This window comes from Dermacentor albipictus, chromosome 1 (assembly GCF_038994185.2).
Source record: "Dermacentor albipictus isolate Rhodes 1998 colony chromosome 1, USDA_Dalb.pri_finalv2, whole genome shotgun sequence".
Classification (NCBI taxonomy): Eukaryota; Metazoa; Arthropoda; class Arachnida; order Ixodida; family Ixodidae; genus Dermacentor; species Dermacentor albipictus.
In genome coordinates this window covers 342,817,892-342,838,814 of record NC_091821.1, presented here as the reverse complement: position 1 = coordinate 342,838,814, position 20,923 = coordinate 342,817,892, and the positions used below count along the sequence as shown (strand labels likewise).

The 20,923-nt window shown below is 48.8% G+C and overlaps 2 protein-coding genes across 2 annotated transcripts in view; one reads left to right on the top strand and one right to left on the bottom strand.

Annotated features, from left to right (window-relative positions):
- LOC135897753 (cytochrome P450 1A1-like) overlaps positions 1-18,249 on the bottom strand; it is a 127,793-nt gene extending 109,544 nt beyond the window's left edge. The window contains exon 1 of the mRNA XM_070531748.1: positions 18,088-18,249. Coding sequence (XP_070387849.1) covers positions 18,088-18,115 — 28 coding nt within the window. The 5' untranslated portion in view covers positions 18,116-18,249. The remainder of the gene's footprint in view (positions 1-18,087) is intronic.
- The window catches only part of LOC135897679 (arylsulfatase B-like), a 26,608-nt gene continuing 14,687 nt past the window's right edge, over positions 9,003-20,923 (top strand). Inside the window, exons 1-5 of the mRNA XM_070531747.1 lie at positions 9,003-9,072; positions 9,601-9,705; positions 10,389-10,548; positions 11,172-11,284; positions 15,299-15,415. Coding sequence (XP_070387848.1) covers positions 9,061-9,072; positions 9,601-9,705; positions 10,389-10,548; positions 11,172-11,284; positions 15,299-15,415 — 507 coding nt within the window. The 5' untranslated portion in view covers positions 9,003-9,060. The remainder of the gene's footprint in view (positions 9,073-9,600; positions 9,706-10,388; positions 10,549-11,171; positions 11,285-15,298; positions 15,416-20,923) is intronic.

The window sequence follows — 20,923 nt, the reverse complement described above, 5'->3', positions numbered from 1 at the left end:
CATTGAGCCCGATGTAGAACAGCTAACAACGCTCAAGTGCGCATAGCCTGCTACAGAGGTTGAGAGAGAGCGCATCATTGCCATACTGCAGATATTGGACATGTACCGCTTTGGAAATAGCTACATTTCTTTGGCAAAAGTAGAGCACCGGACTTTTTCAGCAGTCGCTGCACGTAACATAAAGCTCTCTGCCCCGAATGGCATGTGTTCATAGGCCGCGTTTCTTAACGAACCATTTTATTTTATTTTCTAACTTCATCATTGTATCGAACGTGCCTCGCAGCTCGGACGCTGCCGCGTCGCTGTTATCGCTAGCATCACCGCTCATCGCTGCGCATAAAAAAGAAGAATGCGAAACGAAAGTCAGCGTTGCAAATGGGCAGCAGCTGTTCATGGCTGCAAGGCCGCCGTCACTCGTTCATGCGGCTAACAGTGACATAACGAAATCCGAGGAGAATAAGTCGTAACAACGCGCAAAAGAATTTGTTGTGGCCTTACCATGAAAGGGCGATGAAGCAGACGCTGGCAGAAAAACCCGATGACGATGCTCAGGTGCACTTAACAGAAAGAGCCCGGCGGCACGGTCTGACTAGGCTTCGCACATGTTGGGTCGACGAGACGTTCATTTGAAGGATCGCCAGTCGTGTGTGCGCAGGCGCAATTAAGAGCGAGAGCGAGAGAAAAAATCTGGGGGCTTCTGCTCCTTAAATATATGACTCTGCCTAGGACCAACGGAGCAGGTTTCTTAGCGCGTGTTGTATGCGCTTGTCCCCTAGACATGCCGGCGTTGCGGAGTGCGATCAAGATTGTTTACGCTCCGCCACTGGCTGCCAGCGTGGTGAGGTAGTGGGCGCGGACGCCCCATTTGGTGATCACTGTGTCTGAAGGGGAAAGGTTCTGACTGGTGTTGTATAAGTCGCGGGCCGCTTTTTTAGTCGCGACAATAGATTGCATTGTTTACAAACACTGCTCCAGGAGGGTACATGTAACCGGCAAGCGGAGGCCTTAGAAGAGCACCTGAGTTTATAATAAAGCAGGCGGCACAGGATCTCCAGGGCACACAAGGGGTAGCGGGGGGATCAAAGCTGCAAGCAGGGCGGCCCGTGGGTTGGGGCCGCGAAGGCCGAAGCGTGCCAGGGGGTGTTCGGATTTTAAAAAAAAAACTGGCTGTCTGCGATACAGCCCTGGCACGCGCAGGCCTCGGCGAGCGCCAACCCACGGACCAGCTAGTTCGGGTTCTAGCTTTGCTGTCCCCGTTGCCGCTTTGGTGTCCTGGAGGCGCCACCAATAATGCGAGATAATGACACATTGTTACAATTAGTAAAAAAACACGATTGAATAAATATAAATACGTTCAGCCGCCAACTTGTGACGCTCAGAACTTTGCCTCTGAAGGTACCTCGGACACCCTTTCTCGCGCCTGCGGCGCTGGTGTGCTGAGTCACCCATCGTCACCGGCGGCCTTCCGGCCACTTGCGTTCAACCGCAATTGCTAAGGCGCTCTGCCTTCTAGATTTTCAATCTATGCGGCCCGGGGTCTACCACGGTCGTTACTGCTCCCACAGAAACATGTTATTTACAAGGTACATAGGCTGTAAGGCGCGAGAAAGCTATGATCCACCACGACAGACTTAGAACGAACGCAGCAGGTGCGAGACAGTCTGTCCGACACAGCGGTCGCCAAATCGGGTGCCAGTGCCTGCTGCTTCGCCATTTTACCACGCCGGCAGCCAGCGTCGGAGTGTAAACTAACTCGACCCCACTCCGCAGTGCCGGAACACCTAGGAACAACAGCCTACAACATGCGCTAAGAAACCTCCTCCGTAGTACCAAGGCAGAGCCATATACTCAAGGAGAAAAAGCCCCCAAATTTTCTCTCTCGCACCCACTCTTACTCAAGCCTGCGCACAAACGACTGGCGATCCCTCAAATGAACGTATCGTGTTGGGTCGTGCCATTGGTCGTGCCCAGTGGTCGTGCCGCCTGTCAAGCTGCTAGTCGCAGCCGCAGCCACAGCCGCATTTTTCTTGATGTGCTCGGCCACCAAGAGGAATCGGCGAAGCTCCGTAGCTCGGCCGTGAAACGGCTAGAGTGTCGACTCTTGTCGCTTACTATGTTACTCTATGCGACGAATGGGTCGAGCGACACTGCTCCTATGTCAGTCCACTCAGGCTTGCGCAGAGCTGGTTTACTCATGCAAACGGAATACCTGCTCAGAAAGTAAAATGAAATAGTTGTGCTTCCCTGCTGTCATTAGGAAACCCGAAAAACTTCGCAGAACTGGAATTACCGCTGTTAGAACACCACAGAGCCGCGCAGCCCACGTGACGCCTCGATTAGCCATCTTCGTCTAATGCTTGGCTGACCTGGTTTCCTGCTCCTTCCGTTCGTTGAACGCCTGATCAAGCTTCTCTGTCTTATCTTTCCCATCTTCATACTTGAGATGACAACCGAAGCCGATGACCAAGCACGATGTGACTTGTGATATCGGTGAGCGAGTGGCATGGGTGAGCGGAGGTAAGCTCGACGGACGCACGAACACAGCCCCTTCCCGTTCTTCGCCCAGTTTAACATACACAAAAATAGAAATGAAAAATAAGTTAGGATGTCCGGCAACCGCTTGGAGCGCGTATGTTCCTTGAAACCGAAACTAGCACTCGCTTTTCAGGGGTTGTCTGGATGCTAATCAAATTGTGGACATTAAACGGGGCTATGCTCTACAGTAGCATCTGGGGTGTCACAATGAGTGCAATCTGCAGGTGACCTTTCGAGTATGTGATTAATAAGTGAAGCGCGTTGTTGACCGCGACATATAGACGTTGTATGGCTGTGTCAATAAAGCCCGTTGGATGTTGAGGCTTGAGAATAATTGTAATGAAGGGGCCCTACATTGCACATGAGAGACGGTTTCGTCCGTTCATGGCTCGAACACCATCGCAGTCGCTAAACTCACCACGAAGGCCGAGAACGTCACACGCCTACTGAAGACGAGTGGTCAACCGGCATCACGGGCTCAAGGAGGAAAACTTGCTTAGACTGGCGCAGGCCTTCGTAATCAGTCACTTCGTGTACATCGCGGCCATGCACAATTGGACCAAAGTGGAGAGAGACAAGCTTGAAACGTTCCTGCATAAGGTCGCTTAGAGAGCCATGGATCTACCCATGCACACTATCATGGAGGCACTGGATGCATTAGGCATGTACAACACGCTGAGCGAGATTGCGGAGGCACATGAACGGGCACAGATCACCAAGGTTGTCCGGCACACCTGTGGGCAGATGGATCGTACGAGAAATCGACGTCGCGCCTCGAGAGATCGAGTGTAACAGCCACGGGCTAACACCTGACCAGAGAAAAAAGATCAGGGCAGCCCCTCTGCCCAGGAATATGAACCCAGAGCACGACATCGACAGGAGACTTGCTCGAGCCAAAACACTCCTCCACAGGCAGTCGTCTCAGGAAAAGCATGCTGCTTTACGGACGCAGCCAAATATCCTGGCAGACGAGCCTATGTAGCAGCGGTGGTCAACAAAGATGGCACGGTAATCAACACGTGCATGGTCCGCACTGATAGTCCTAAGGTGGCCGAGCAGGCGGCCATCATCCTTGCACTCCTAGAAGACGATAAAAGCTTGGTATACTGCGACTCCAAGAGGGCAATTCTGTCCTTCGGAACAGGGAGCATATCCCCGACCGTCGGCAGAATATTTGGTACTCAACACCTCACCCCACACTAGATCAATTGGTTCCCGGCACACATGGGACCATTAGAGGGTCCGCTCCCTAATATCAGCGAGACGGCACACTAGGACGCACGAGACCTAACTAGCCGTGCGAGCCCGGACTCCCTCTTGGTAGGATGGGAGAGCGAGCGCGACCCCTTCGTTACAACGATCTCACCCAGTACTATTATTTAGTCAAGAGAACCATGGCGCTACCGCATAAAGCACTCAATAAAGCACATGAAGTCACGTACAGGCGGCTTCAGACGGACACCTATCCATGCCCGGCCTTCCTGCACAAAATCTTTCCGGACTCGCACCCTCCCAATGCGTGTCGCTTTTGTAAAGATGTAGCTAGCCTTGCTCACATGCTCTGTGGTTTTCCCTTGGCGCCCGGGCGCCAAGACCACCAAGGAAAAGTGGGACCGAGCTCTACGCAGCTCAGATCTTGAAGCACAGCTCTGGGCTGTCCATCGGGCCCGCGACACGACGGAGGGGCATGACCGCTCTGTCACGACGTGGGAGTGGCCCGCGCAGCGGGCCACTGCCAGGTCTAAGAAACTTATTCATCCATCCATCCATCCATCCCTTAAAGCACATGGCCTTAGATAATTTACGTATCAGTCCAGGAAGTGTTTCTGCGGCATCTGCTGCAGGAAACGCTATGGAAGGTTGTTCAAAGTGACGCAGCAGCCATTCTGCTCCGTTACCTCATTTTTCGTTATTCCAATATGGTTCCATATCAACTTCAAACGGACCTGACGACCAGAATATGACGTGGGGATCAATGTTATCAAGCATGAAATGCTTTTAGCTCCCATTGTCGGCGGCCTTCAAGTGGCCTTGAGCCAGAAGCCAAAGCCGCTATTCGGGCACTCAAACAAGAACATCCGGGCAGGTTGCGAGAATAAAACGAGGTCATCCGGGCAGCCAGTCAAAACTTAAGAAAATGCAGCCTCTGTCCCCCAACCCTTTGTACAGGACCACATTACGTACGCTAATTAGTGCCCAAACAAGTTACAAAAAATATTGCTTCCGAGTTCTTCCTAATGCTTGTTCACAATATCACTCAAGCTGTAACTTCTAGTACACTGAAGACTTATTTGTCATTTTCAATAGTGACGTTCAAAAGGCAGATACAGGGCACCATTCACTTCAATGATCATCTTTATGCCCTTTTGGTCACCTGGGCTCTTTTGAACGCCAACGGTCCGTGAGTATCGCGGCGCAGGTATTGTGTCGCCTCAAGAGATGGCGCCACACTCCGTCGAAAAGTGCCTCCTTAAAACACGTTTTTCTTCTCGCTGGGCAGTGCGCTCTGTCTCACTGACGTTTCTCCCCCTGTCGTGCCGCCTTCAGCAGCTTTTCTTCTTCCAGCTGGGCAGCGTCCATATGGAATAGTGCACAGTATGGCGAGGTGCGGTGTGGTTCGGTGCAGTGTGGTGGGGTGTGCCGCCGCGAACATGCATTACACCCATATTGAGATTGTGGCTAGTATAATCTCCAACCAATCTGCTTTGCCGGTTGCCATTTAATGCTTACATCTACTCTCGATTACGGAAGAGTCAGCATTTTTTCTTATTTCATACGCCAGCACGTAATATGTGGCCGTCGAACTGGCATCTGAGGCTGACCCACCTCTAAACACAAATGAGCAGCGTTCCTTGTAGTCGGCTCAAAGATGGATGGATGGATGGATGGATGGATGGATGGATGGATGGATGGATGGATGGATGGATGGATGGATGGATGGATGGATGGATGGATGGATGGATGGATGGATGGATGGATGGATGGATGGATGGATGGATGGATGGATGGATGGATGGATGGATGGATGGACGGATGGATGGATGGATGGATGGATACAACTTTCTTGTACGTCCGGCAAGGTTTAACGTGACCCGGGCTCAGGTCTTCCACGGGGGAACGTCAAGGTTCTGCCTCAACGCCGCCTCACGGGCTTGCTGGACTGCCCACGTCGGGATTCCGAGGTCTGAGCTGCGCAGAGCGGCGGCCCACCTCGACGACAGGGTCTCCGGAGTAACTGCCATCCCTCCTATAACTACGTTGCACTCCCACAGCATGTGTTTGAGTGTTGCTGGTCTTTCCTGGCACAATTTGCACGTGTCGCCCTGATGCTTATCTGGGAATTTACGTTTCAGACGGAATCGATTAAAGAAGGTGTTCGTCTGGAGTTGTCGCCAGGCGACGGCCTGCCTCCTGTTCAATTGGGGACTCGGCGGTGGGTATATCCTTCTGGCGTTCAAATATGCACTGGTTATGTCGTTGTATCTGGTGAGCCTGCCCGTTGTGCTCGAGAAGCGTTCGCTATCGTGCGAGAGGCGTTGCCCTGTTCTGCGCGACGGGTCATGTCTCGCGCCGTCCGGTGCGCCGTCTCGTTTAGATTCGGGAGCGCGTCGCCTTCCGTGGTGACGTGCGCGGGGAACCATATGATCCTCGAGCTCGCGGTTTTGGATCTGCCCGCTTTGGCCAGAATGTACAGGGCTTCCTTGGAAATTCGACCTTTGGCATAATTCTTTACTGCCGTTTGCGAGTCACTTAGTACGACTTCGCATTCTTGTTCTGTGAGTGCCAGCGCAATCGCTACTTCCTCCGCTATTTCCGAATGTTTGGTGCATACACTGCATGTGGTTTTGATTTTTGACTCTGCGTCTATGACTACGGCGGTGTATTTTTGGCCGCTCGCATACTCGGCTGCGTCGACAAAGCGCGCATTTCTGTCCCTGCCGAATGAACGGAGCAGAGCCTCGGCTCTTGCCTTTCTTCTACCTCGGTTGTAATCGGGGTGCACGTTTCTTGGGATGGTTGCCACCATAATGGTCTCTCTGATTTTGTTGGAGATTTGCATTTTCTGGCCGTGCTGGTTGTGGTACGTTATGGCGAGCGTGTTCCTAATGTACCTTCCCGTCGTGGAGGTCGACAGGCGTTCGAGCTGCGAGATGCGTTGTACTTCGGCTATTTCTTCTAGGGTGTTGTATATGCCCAGCTGAGCCAGGAGCTCGGTGCTCGTCGATTCCGGGAAGCCCAGGGCTATCTTGTAAGTTTCCCTTATGATCGTGTTGATCTTGTTCTTTTCCGCGACGTACCAGTTGTGGTAGGTGGCTACGTAGGCGATGTGGCTGACAACGAATGAGTGGATCAGTCGAATGACGCTTTCTCCCTTCATGCCCGCATGTCTATTGGTTATTCTCTTTATGAGTCGTGGCGCTGGTGACTTTGCCTTCGATCTTCCTCACGGTTTCGCCGTTAGCTCCGTTGGCCTCAATGATCATTCCGAGGATTTTGATCTTGTTTACTTTTGGGATTGCGTTTTCGTCTTGGGTGTACAGGCTCACAGAAGTGTAAGAAATGTTGACTTCAATAAATTACAAACCTTTTTTCTAGACTAGAAGCTTACAACGACACTGAATACGTCTTTTCTGCCATGGAGGATGATTTATGTGCTTTCGCAGCATACGACATCCTCGTCGATACTCTAGGCATTCAGAAATATGTCTGCAAATGAAAGCAAACGAAAATGGGCATTACTTTTAAACACGCAAGAAATTTTTTATTTATTTTAGCTTTCGCTTCACCGCCGGACTTTTAGTGCTGTAGGCATAACGCGCTGCGCATTATTATCACAGTAGCACCGGCCGAAGCTGCAAACTACGCTAGTTTGCGCCACTTGTGAAAAGATCAAAGTGCATGAAAATCAGTGTTTCTTTCTCTGCGTATATGAATGCCGCCAGTAGCATTGTGAGTCATATTTGCGACACCAAGAAGATAGGCCTTCTTACGGCAGAACACGAATGAGAAAAGGCATCCAAATCTACCGTCGGCATTCGTTGCAGGAATTAAAGTAGCAGGTCTTAATCTTCGAAGTAGTAAATGTCTACCGCTGTCTGACCCTTTGAAGGCATCTTCATTTACCGTCCCACCATGCTGTCATATCTGCTTGTGCCTAGCGATATGAATATGAAATAATACATTCCTTAATATTAACATCACGAAATAATTAGATTTCAAGAGTAATACCATCTACTTAAACTTCTGCCACATTTAGGACACAATCTCATCAGCGCTCAACTCATATTTCTTGCCAATATTTTCGTTCGACCAGCCAGCTGACTTTCTGCCTCGAAAGCAACCTCGTTAGTGAAAATTTCAGCAGGTAATTTTCCTCCTAGCCCTGATGCAAGCTGAAGTGCTATGGTGGGCCAACAAGCGCGGGCAGTAATATTCAAAGATCAACAAGCATGTTTTCTTGATAAATTTTATGCAAATATAAAATTTGTTTTTGAGTGCAAAGCACGAGGTATCACCCGTAAACGCTTCATTCAAGCAGATAAACATGTCGCTTGGCTCAAGCGCAATCTTCCATTATTGCTGTATTGATTTGAATTTTGTATGCGAATTTCAATTCTTTAAGATGTGGCTTAATTACCGTCATACGAAAGCACATCGGTCAAGGGGCCTTGCCAGTGGCGACGTCAGTGGATTCCGCAAGGCTACTGTTCACGGCACACCTAGTGCCGGTAGGGATGTTCCCGCATTTACATGCGCAGAATACGGCAGTGCCAAATTATTGCATTACAGCCACCCCCCAATTCAGGATAGCTAAGTTTATACCACAACGATATACGTGAAACAATAAAAAAAAATTGAGGTTTCGCTCGCACCTAATATCGGCCACCGCAGTCATGCTCGTACCCCATCTCTCAGCTCACCAAGATACCTGTTAAGCTCATTCAGCAGAGAAATGCTCGAAAGCGAACGCCAATATTCCGCTCCGCCCTGCTGAGCGCATGCCATTTACTTCTTTCCTCCCTTCCTTCCTTCCTTCCTTCCTTCCTTTCTTCATTTCTTTCTTTCCATGCTTAAATGTAGGAATTGAGGCTGACAGAAGCTACATTGCCCTCCATTTCATAACAGCTGAAAACACGTAAGATCAAGCTACGCGCGCATTCAGTATAGAAACAACGGCCAACGAAAAGAACCGAATCGATACGATACCCGCGCAGCCTTGCACGACATATATATGCTGACCGAATCCCAGAAAGATAGTGTTGACCTTATTTGCCATGCTATCGGAAAGGGTCACCATGTCACCTGCGTAGATGCGTCTTGTATGCACAGACTGGCCACTTGCCTAGGCGCGACCGTGCGCTTCGGGCGACACATTTCCACGCATCTGTCACCGGCGCGCGCTTTGATGTGCATACTTGATTCCAGTAAGGGCTTGCCGTTACTTAACTGAGCGTACGTCAGTGCTCGGCACGACATCCACAGCGTTACACCGGCGAAGAAAGCCCCAGTCTAAACACAGCAGAGATGACAACAGAGGTTCGTTTCATCACTGTGTTTCAAGTCGAACCATTTTGAGAAGTAACTAACACACGGCTATATTTCTCACAAGCATAGTGGCGTAAGCGTGACTTAAAGGTCTGAGCACTGCGCACTGTGACGACACTGCCCTTCTCGACAACGCATCCTATGTTAACTGTCTGTACCGTAAATACTACGCAAATCAAACGTGACAATACAGGGCCACTTTCCGCAAAATTATGACAAGTTGGCTGGTTAATCTCTTATGTGTGCTAATCGGGGGGGGGGGGGGGGGGGGGAAGGTTGCACTTAATCGCATCAGTATACAGTACACCCCCAATGAAAGCATTGCTTGGGTTCACGCGCGAAATGTAGATATTATCAGTGCACATTTTAGAAAGGAAAATAAGCAAGCTACCTAGTGAGTATTTCATGAGTCAGGCCTGTAAACGCTGTAACTGTGTCTAGCAATGGGACAGCCAGCAAGTCTTGCAGAGACAAGTCTGCTTGAAAAGTATCAATGTCACCTCTCGTTCTTTTCTACAGGTGCCGACTGTTACCTCATCTCTGCTTTCCATTGTTCTGCTGCCATGGCTATCAAAAGCTTCCAAAATGCCACCGAACATTATATTCATTCTGGCTGATGATCTGGTTCGTATATATGGATCTTGTTGACAGTGCTTTCCCAATTCAAAAGGGCGAAGAGATATACTTCAGTTTGAATATTAAGGTGTACAGGACTAATTCATTGAACTAACAGCCGAGGTCCACTCGTCTTACAAAACCGATAGAAGAGTGCGAGCTTCTCTGAAGATAAACAAAAGACCTCAAGCAATGTATTAGGTATGCAAAATGCATAATCTCCCTTCATTTCTCCTTTTATTTGGACTAACGCTAGACTGGACTGGCGAATAATTAATGAGCACCACCACACAGTTTTCAATTCGCGTGTTCATTAGGCACGGTTGCACGTGCTTGTCCAAACTGTTTTCTCATTATCAAAGGCGCGGCTCCACTGCCCGTACGCGGGTTGCTGCCTAAAATTATAAGTTCCAGACTTTGAGTGCCCTAAATGAGCAAGGGAAAAGATTTTTTTTTGTTACTCGCAAACTCGGTAAGTGCGCACGCTTCTAAGCGACGACATTTCCTAAAACTCACGTTGTTCCACTTGCCTTGAAAGAACGGTGCCGCGCGGCTAGCGGTAATCGTACCTTTCGCCTAGAATCATTAAACACCGCGTGCCTACGCTCCGCTCTCTTCGTCCTGTGCAGTTAGCTCAGTTTCCGCAGCACCAGTGAAGAACTGCCGGTGACCACGCGCCTTTGCTCACCCAGGGCTGGGACGACGTGAGCTTCCACGGCTCGCCGCAAATCCCCACTCCAAACTTGGACGTCCTGGCGGCCGACGGGATCATCTTGAACAACTATTACGTGCAGCCCTTGTGCACCCCGTCTAGAGCCGCTCTAATGTCGGGCTTCTACCCCATACACACCGGTAGGCAGAACGTGTGCATGAACGTCGATGTGCGTGTGCGAGACAATGCAAACTTACGAATGTTTGCATTGCCTCTTTCTTGCATGATTTTCCCTTGTCATATTTTTTTAAGTTCTCCTTATGCCTTCGGCATTTTCTTTCCGCACCAACTATGTATACCTTTACTTTAACTTTGTAGGATGCATATATTTTTTTCCTTTGTTTTTCTTTCTCTTACTACCTGTTTCTTGGTCAGTCTACTTTAGTACTTAAAGGCCATTGATTGGCAACAAAAAAAAAAACTGAAAGTTGCCCCGTCTGCAATGGAACACCATAACTAGTGCATAAATATGCAGAACAAGAACTAGAGGCGCTAAGGACACAAAGCTATATATTTAGCGCTTGACGTTCTGCACACTTGTTTGATGCGCCTGACCTAATTATTCATGCACAGATCATCCCAGAGATTGGCATTCGTAAAAACGCGGCGTAAAAGCTATAAGAAGATTTGAAAAAGCACGCGTGGTGTTGCTTCATTTATCGGACAGCATGTCCATTTAGATGCGATGCGTCAGGATATTTACATTCACATCTAAAACAGTTCGGCAGACGGGGCATTTTCTTGAACTCGACTTGGTTTGCAGGTATGGAGAGTTCAGTCATAGGCACAGGCGAGCCGTGGGGTCTGCCACTCAACTTCAAGCTGATGCCTCAGTACTTGAAGGACCTCAATTACCAAACGCATATGATCGGAAAGGTAAGCGAACACGGATTAATGGTTTAAGAAGAAAACACAGACTTAGCTTAAACATAATCTTGCTCTTCACAAGCTTATGAGCTCATGCAGTATACTGTTAGCACCTATATCTAGCTTTGAAGACTACAGTAAGAGAAATTGAGCTGCACTTTTAGCTGTATACGGAGTGAGAGGACTGTAATATGACAAATTGGTTTTACTTGATATCTGTTGCAAATTATATACGAAGAACATACGAAGAGAAACACACCGGTATTACGAAAGCTCTCGCAGGACCACTGCTTTGGATCAACGGTCTTATTGTAAACCAGCACGGGAGTCTTGTGCTGGAATTTAGAAGTTCTATGCAATACGAGGAAGGTTACATGAAGAAACATTTGCATGCCAGAGACACCCAGGAACGCTTCGTTATTGATCATGATTTTTTTAAACAACACGATGTGATAGAAGTTGGCGCCTTTATGTGACACCGGCTAACAACGTTATCACAAAATGTGTCCAAAAAACTGAATACAGTGAAAGAACATGAACACAAATTTCTATAAACGAGTTCAAGAGCCCACAGAAAATACACGTACATAGTTGCTTAAGTAATGCAACTACTTTTGATTGTCGGAGAGTATACAAAAGTTCAGTTTCGCAGACAAGTGGCCGAAACACAACTACACATACATAACATACTGCGTAGCTACTTTACAACATATAAGTTCAAATTTATATGACACATACATGTGTCAGCAGAGCATTAAAATTTAATATAAACCTAAGATAATGGTGTGTTCAAAGGGGCTGGTTGGTTTATCATTGGAATAAAACAGAAACAGTGCGACACAGGACGAGAAAGTAAAGAGCACAGGAGACAGCGCTGACTAGCAACCAAATGCTTTATTTGCAGAAGCAGTATATAAAGACATCATTGAAGGCGACATAAAAGAAAGAAGGATAAGCGTTAGCCACGGAGATAATCCAGTTCCTTTGTTGATAGCATGAGGGACGCAGAACTGACGCATGCGTCGCCACTTGTGAATATGTAAAAGGCCTCAAATATTTCCCGCGCGCGTTGTTCCCTATATCTTTCAATTAGTTGGCACTTCTTAAAGATCGGGGTGCAACCGCACGTGTTACAGTGGGCAGCCAGATGACTGTACGGGTTCCCTCTTAGTGAAGCGGCATGCTCGCGCAGGCGATCATTAATGCAACTGCCCGTTCACCCGATATAGCAACGTTTACAATCGAGCGGGATTCTATAGACGACCTGCGCTGTACAGTCAATGAACCCGCGAACATGATTCTTATAACAGTTCTTTCGCGTGACAGTATCCACCCTGTTGACTTCTTTGCACAACCCGCTAGGCTTATTAGGGGCATTGGACACGACCCTCACTCCTGCCTTAGCCGCAATTTTCGTAATGTTATGGGAAACACGGTGTACATATGGAATGACAGCAAGCCTAGATTTCTAAGGCTGTGACTGCGTAGCTTGTTTTCCGGCGTTCGTTAACTCTTTTACCAGGTCACCAGCAACGCTGCACAACACGATGGTCGGGTAGCCTGCTGATGTTAGTCGGTTAACTTGTGATGAAAAGCTCTATTCAATAGAGTGCTCGCACGTACGCGTGAGAGCAGCTCGCGAACATGCCTTAGCGATGGCTCTTTTCACGAGTTTGGAGAGTGCGGACAAAAGCGGGAGAAGCCCTTTCTTTGAGCGAGGCGAGTAGTTCCAGCACACGTGACGAGGCTTAAAAACAATTTCAGTGTCTATAAACCTTGAACGGTCATTGATGGGCTCCTCCATTGTTAATACAATATACCTCGTTATCTCACTGAGGCATCTCTAATTGCCTTTGAGGTGAACTCCATGTCACAAGGGTAAACTGGATGGAATACTAAAGCATCGTCAACAAAGCGCAATATTCTCATTTTTGTGTTTTCTTCTTCTTTTTTTTTGGGGGGGGGGGAGATGTGGGGGACGCCCCGCTGTTGGCCATAGTCACGTTATTTGATTAAATCATTGGTGAGCGAGAAACACAGCCGTCACATTGTTTTAGGCCAATGCCCTAGTTTTATCAGCGCCATTACCGAGCATCCCGAAAGATTTTCCTCGGGCGATGGACCCCTGGCAGCCTAGCCCCGGGCACCCACAGCAATAACCGTTGGACAAATAAAGTTTATTCCTATCATATCCTATCCTATCCTTTTTTCTCTGACTGTTATCTTCAAACGGCATAAGCTCTCATTTAACCAAATTGCAATAACAAGTTGCTCGTTTGGTTTCTGAAAAAAAAATAAACATATCAGAAGCTCTATCAGACTGATAAATCACAAATCAAGGACCTGCAGAGCTGTCGCACTTCCTTGCTAATTAACGAGAAGAAAGGGGGTTAACCGAGGCGCCTGATTTTCATTAGTCATATCATAAGAAGCCAACTAACAATGACACCAAGGACAACATAGGGGAAGTTACTTGTGCTTAATAAATGGAATGAAGAAACGATAGATTAATGGAAATTAAAGTGGATGAAAGAACGACTTCCCGCAGGTGGGAACCGAACCCACAACCTTCGCATTTCGCGAAGGTTGTGGTTCACGTTCTTGGCGCTCACGTTCACGTTCTCGAAAGATCACGTTCTCGTGACGCCTGCGGCAACAAGGACGTTCCTCGTCCGCCGCCAAGGTGTGTGAGTGGTAGCGCTGGCTAACACTCCCAGGGTTCTACTAGTACACATAAATACTCAAGAAAGTGGGTGGTGAAACAGCGCCGCGGTAGCTCTATCGGTAGAGCATCGCAGGCGAAATGCGGAGGTTGTGGGTTCGGTGCCCACCCGCGGCAAGTTGTTTTTTCATCCATTTTAATTTCCATTAATCTATCGTTTCTTCATTCCATTTATTAAGCACAAGTAATTTCCCCTGTGTTGTCCTTGGTGTCAGTGTTCGTTGGCTTCTTATGATATTCCTTGCTAATTAGTATCATTCCGACATGATACAGCGCGCGCACGGGACACTGTTAATTCATTTCCTGCGACACGCTCGCCGCTCGCGGATCTCTTCCGCCACCGTGAGCGCCCCGCTCTAAATTAATGCACCTAATTAAATATTTGCGATTTTGTAAACTATTTTTCTATGCCCGCATGGGCTCTTCTAGAAATTCAGCCATGCGTGTGCAAAGAATCAGCGTGAAACTTTAGTTTCAATGAATGCAGCGACAGTTTGTTAATTAATTTCATAACTGTGTAAAAGCGTGTTAGCGTGTCCCGTAGAACTTCATTAATTTCCTACGCATTTCCTTACTGTCACACGCGCTTGAATTGTACACACGTTCTTGCAATGTTTCACTTTAGTCGAACTTTTAATCATGCAGCCGTCGTTTTAGTCCCTGCGTGTGTCCTGCGGGGCCTCCGCGTTAATGCAACTCGTACAACTCTCGCGATTATCGCAATTACGTGCCCTACATCGTTGTAACTTATCGTGTACATTGAGAAAAGTTCCCACTCTATTCCATCAAAATTTTGTTCCCACTTCGTATTTTTTTTTCTTGGTAATACTTTGCTAATGACTTGTGACTCGCACATTTAACCGAGACCTTTAGAGTTTCGCGTTTCCATCAAGCTTAAAACACCCTCCCTATCTCTGCAACGTTTCATTTCAATTAGTTTTTTTTTTCTTTTCTTTATATTGTATTCGATGCAGTCGCTTCCTTTGCTCACACTTTAATCGAGCGCTTTTCTCTGCATGCTTTTGCCAGATTCCATAGCAAGCGGCACGTTAGCAATGAAGAAGAGGATAATAAAAATAAAGGGGGGGGGGGGGGTCACATTAAGTGTGTATTTCGTGTCCTCGTCTTTTTACGCTGTTTAAACTTGCAATATACACATGTTCAGTTTGAGGGCCACTTGCCGCTGCATGCCTTGACTGTCATTGACTCTAACGCTCTTAGCGACTTCCCTGTGTTCGTAACGACAATTTTTTTTTTCTAAACTGGGAAAACTCAAAGCACGCGCTGCTTTTGTTCTGCAGTGGCACCTTGGCTATTACACGGAACAGTACGTGCCCACTTCTCGCGGATACGACACCTTTTACGGCTTCTACAACGGCGAAGAAGACTACTACAACCACACCCTCCCCGTCCCACAGGTTTGATATATACTCTTCATTTCCCTTCGTCGATGTCACATGTCGGGCTCCACGTTATCGTTTCTCATCGTTCAGCTGCTGCGATCATTGAAAGAATGCGGCAGCCATTCCGCTCTGTGAAGGTGAATGACCAGCGAAGCTGTAAAGATGGTGTGATGTACAACACAGAAATATACATATATTTTGTGTCGTTTATTATTTCACGCAGGTTCCTATACATCTGTAGTCACTATGGTAGACAGCCAAGGGTTCGGTGACAACGATGGACCGGCCTTTGGCGAGGTTTAAGTCCAAACACGAGCGCCTCGTGGTCGTTGGCCCCTTGAGATCGGTGTAGCACTTGTAGCCCGAACCGTTCGAGCATAAACGAGGTGCAGCTAACTGCCATCTGGCCGCGACACGTCCACGTCGAAGGCGCCAGCGACGAGGACTGGAGTTTGACCGTCATCGGCCAAATGTGGTCGTTCATAAAATACTCTACGTCGCGCTTGGAAGAGGCCAGTCGAACGTATACACGATGGCAACGACCGTCCCGTCGGCGGTCTTCACGGCACACACGTCGGCAAAAAACGCCGAGCTTTCTGGTTCTTCGGTGGTGGACGAAACGTCGTACGGTCCGACGGCGTCGGCTGCATCGTTCCTCGCGTGTATGGAAACTCCGCCAGCTCGCGAATCGGCGTCGAACGCGCGAGCTTAGGCACGGGCGCGTTCAAGCGGCTGCGCCGAGGGGCGCACACGAGTCGGCTGTGGAAGAAGACGACGATGCTCGAGCCATTGCTGATGGTGATGTTTGATGGCAATGATAAGGAAAACGATTACGACGATAGTTTCCTCTTGCCAATGAATGGCTCGTACCCCCTTAAAGGGACTGCTAAAGGCAAATATTAAGTCAAGTTAAGGTGATAGATTAGCGCTTGAGAATCGCTAAGGCGTCAATATTGTCACGTAGCAGTGACAGTGAAGAAAGCAGCAAAACTGTGAGTGACGAAACTAGCCTTTTATTGGCCGAACCTGTGCCCTCAAGAACACACAGTACACTCCTAATTAAAACTGTTGCACCCTTTGGGGTGTAAATTTGTCCCACAACAGTAATCGTCATCTGCCTTGCTTGCGTTTCCTTTCCTGAAACGTCGGCGCTCGCTACTTTCCTGTCGAGAATGCTGCGTCACACTGATAACGCGCATGCCGTTCGTGACTGGGAAGTACCGGGCTCGCCGCGTTAGAGAAAGGAAACGCGGGCAAGACGGATGACGATTATCGTTGTGGGACGAGATAAGCCCCAAAGGGTGTAAATTTTCCTAAGAGTGTAAAGCAAAATTACACCCTTTGGGTTGTATCTTGCCACGCAACGATAAACGTCATCTGTCTTGTCCGCATTTCCTTTCTTTAATGCTGCGAGCCCGGTACTTCCCAGTAACGAACGGCATGCGCGTTATCAGCATGACATAGCATTCCTGACAGGAAAATACCGGGCGCGGCGTTTTCAAGAAAGGAAACGCAAGCAAGGCAGATGTCGATTATCGTTGTGTGGCGTATATACACCCCAAAGGGTGTACCTTTGTCTGAGAGTGCAGACTACACTCAAGAAACACTATAAAAAAGTGTACACCCTTTGGGGTGTATATCTGCTACACAACAATAATCGACATCTGCCTTGCTTGCGTTTCCTTTCTTGAAAACGCCGCGCTCTCTATTTTCCTGCCGGCAGCGCTATGTCATGCTGATAACGCGCATGCCGTTCGTTCTTGGGAAATACAGGGCTCGAAGCGTTAAAGAAAGGAAATGCGGACAAAACAGATGACGTTTATTCTTGTGCGGCAAGATACTACTCAAATGGTGTAAACTTTTCTTAGAGTGAACAACGACAGCGGATAACACAGTCGGCGATCTTCGAAAATTTCATCTACCGGTCAAGCACGTCGCCTTTTATACACGAGTCATCGAAAACTCCAGAGTGCCCGCATGTCTTCCAGAAACTTCTGCACAATTCGCGTCGCGCATGCAATGAGATTACATAAGCTTCGGTGGAAGCAGGACTATCAATAACATTCGAGAAACTTCCATTACATGCGGGCGCGTCCCGCGCTGAGCGATAACATTTGTTAGACGGTGAAAAGCGCTCACCCGCGAAAGATAAACAAGTCCACGTGTCAATATTATTGCGAACGGAGCCTTAATAATCGAGAAATTGAGGTAAATGCAGGACATGATTACAGACTGCCTTGGGACATTCAAGTACTTGCCCGATGACGAACGCACTCTTCAGCTAAATTCTGTCACTGGTACTCAACCACGCATTGCAATAGCATGCTTGTGTTGCAATATAAGACGAAATAAAATGCTACTTGTCCAGCTCTATTTCATTGCTAGAAAAAAAGAACTCATTGAAATTGCCCTGACAACGACGCGGGCGAACTGAAGCTTTCGTTTTCGATCGACTCCGCGCTGCCCACGCCTTTGCGTTTCAGTTTTTTTCGTTACAGCGTCGTGCTGAGCTGGTTTTGCTGGCTCGTGAAACTCGCACAAACTACAAGTAGCAGAGAATTCAACTTCTGTGTGATGTAGCGGGATGCCCGAATGGCCTACGCCACGACCAAAAAAAGCAGCTGCAGTGGCGCATCCACCACCCTCTTGGCGCGATACCGCGGTCCGTCAGGTGCGGTTTTACTCACCGACAGCAGCGAAGGGTGGCGATGGCATATGCAGTCACCCAGTTGGGTGGCAGGACATTTGAACGACGGAAAGGGTATTCGGACCCTTCAGATGTAATTTTCTCGTAAAATAAGCATTTCCTTGGCACGAGACAAGCGTTGCGAGGTTTCTGGAATGGTATTTAAACAGTCCACGTCGACTTATAATGTATTTGCCTTTGGTGGCCCTTTAAGCAATGAGCGGCAACGGAGCCAGCTGTGGAAGGAGACGACGATGACGACGAACGCGTGAGCAGTGGTACGAGTGCGTTCGCGCGGTTTCGCCGAGGGGCGCCAACGCGCTAATTCGCGGGTGTTCGTGGTCGACAGACGACGGAAATGCCCTATAGCCACATACAGCTTCGCTGTAAAACGCGCTTATTTTCACTAACGTGCTACTGTGCGTTCAGAAAACCGCGACAGGCAGGCTAATGCCAGATCACCTTGAGAAAAGAAGACATGGATGGTGGATACGAACAGGACAAGCGTTATTTTCCACTGTAGGATTTGGAGGACGATCTCGCCGCTGCCACCATTTGTCGGGGTTGGAGGTCGTAGAAAGGAACTTGGGAGGAACTAGGCGAACAGGGTTTATTTACAGTATTTACACTTTAAACAAGATATACATCGACAGTCGAGCGTGGCTCCCAAATGGAGCACGCAAGACGAAGCATACAGCAAACGAGCACACAGCTCACGAGCACACTCTAGCACCTTGACGAGCACTGACGAGCATGTAGACGAGCACACACTAGCAGCCGACAACAGCCGCCTACAAACACTCCATTGGTCCCTAGTTCCCTAGGTGAGAGAACCTTCGACCAGTCATCGAAGTTGACCCGCCGGTTCTCCATTATCTTGAGTCTTGAAAGGCGCGTCCGTTCCCCGAGCTGCTCGTCCACAGCGTGATTCGATTAGATCCAAAATTACAGTAGCCCCAATTCCAAAAAATATGCATCCCGAGTACAACAAAGAAAGGCGCAAAGCACACGCACAACACATTCAATCAGCGTGCTCTAGTAACCATAGGTACAGCACCTACTAAATGGACGCAGCTCTGTGTGCAGAGGCGACCGCGCAGCGCTACCAAAGGAGGTACGCCCTGGCAGTCGTGAACGCTATCAGCCAACAGCAAATTACCGCGTCGGCAACGGCGGGATCTCCTACCTCGGCTGAAATATTAGCAGTGGCGATCGCACTCGCTCACGCGGAGCGTTCGCAAAGGGACTCGGTCATGGTCACGAACTCCCAGGAGACATGTCGCATGTTTCTCAAGGGGCACATGACTGCGGCTAGCCTCGCGATAATTCCCAAATCCTTCAACCACCATCATCGCCTACTCTGGTGCCCGGGCCACGCGGGGGTACAGGGGAACGAAAAGGCTAACGCGTTAGCTCGAGGGTTCACTAACCGAGCAACGGCGACCTCTTCTAACCCCAACCACCCGCACTATCCCTCACAAAATTCCCGCAATTTAAATGCCAAAGACATCCTTGCTCATCAGTGTAGAGTCCGCAGAAAATACCCGCCGCCTCACCCACAACTTACCGGGGAAGAGGCCGCCGATTGGCGTAAAATACAGACCGGGGTGTTCCCCCATTTAAAATTGCTAAACGCCATGTATATCACTCGTTATAGGGCCAACTGTCCTTGGTGTGGTAGCATACCTACCCTAACGCGCATAACCTTGGAGTGCACTAAGCACCCTCATAGGCCAAATACCAGTAGGACAATGGAGCAGTGGGAGGCACAGCTCACCCGCTTCGACCTGGCAGGACAAAAGTCCTTAATTAGCCAGGTCAGGCAGGCGGCAGAGGCCAGTGGGGCCCTGGACTGAGAGGCTCCGACCACCCCTCCTGCAAATCTTTACAATTGCAATAAAGTTTCTCTCTCTCTCTCTCTCTCTCTCTCTCTCTCTCTCTCTCTCTCTCTCTCTCTCCGAGCTGACCCCCGCAGCGCCTCTAAATTCCAGAGCTGCCTTTCTCCTGTAGTCGCCACGAGTGTCAGCAGACTGTGACGAATCCTGGGGCCCCCGTACCGCAAAGCACTCTTTTGTTAGGGAAAGCTCTTCTTGCTGCAGAGAGACCACGACGACCCGGCAAATCAACCAACCATACGTTGGGCACCAAACGTGGCCCGCCCTGCTGCCGTCCCCGATTCTCCGAACGAGGCGCATGGTCGGTTAGCGCTGTCGTCCTCGCTGGTTCTCCGAAGGGCACCAGCACCGCGGGTCGATCGAAGCACGTGCAGCGGGCTGAAATAGCTTTGCAGAGCAGTACCCCTGCAGGTCGATCGTAACACCACTAAGCTGCTCGCATTTTAAACGTGGTTATATTCTGAACAAACATAACCTCTCTCTAGTTAAGCTCCCTGCTTTTTCTTTCTTCTCTCTCTCATTTGGTTGGCTCATGGAGAGACACGGCAGGGAGGGCGACCAGACGAGCATCCTGTTTGCTATCCAACACCGGGGGTAAGAGAAAAGTAGAACAGAAAGAGAAAAGGAGGGAGAGAGTGATAAAGATCATAACAGAAGGTAGACAGCAAATTTTGTTCCAAAGAGCTAGTTTATAGGTTCATGATCCTGCGAAGCTACTCATACCGAGCAGTATACCGCTAAACTTCGAAAAAGAAAAACGGCATCCAACTTGAGGACACGATTTCTTAATGGGTAAAATAACGTAAACAGCTCGCTGGATACCGAAAACAAGATGAAGTGCGTCCAACCCGCATGACTCGTTCTAAATTCGAGGCTTTAGATAGCAAATAAATGTATAATAAACGCGCGTTCTGTTCGGTGCTCCTTTGATCCTGTTCGTCC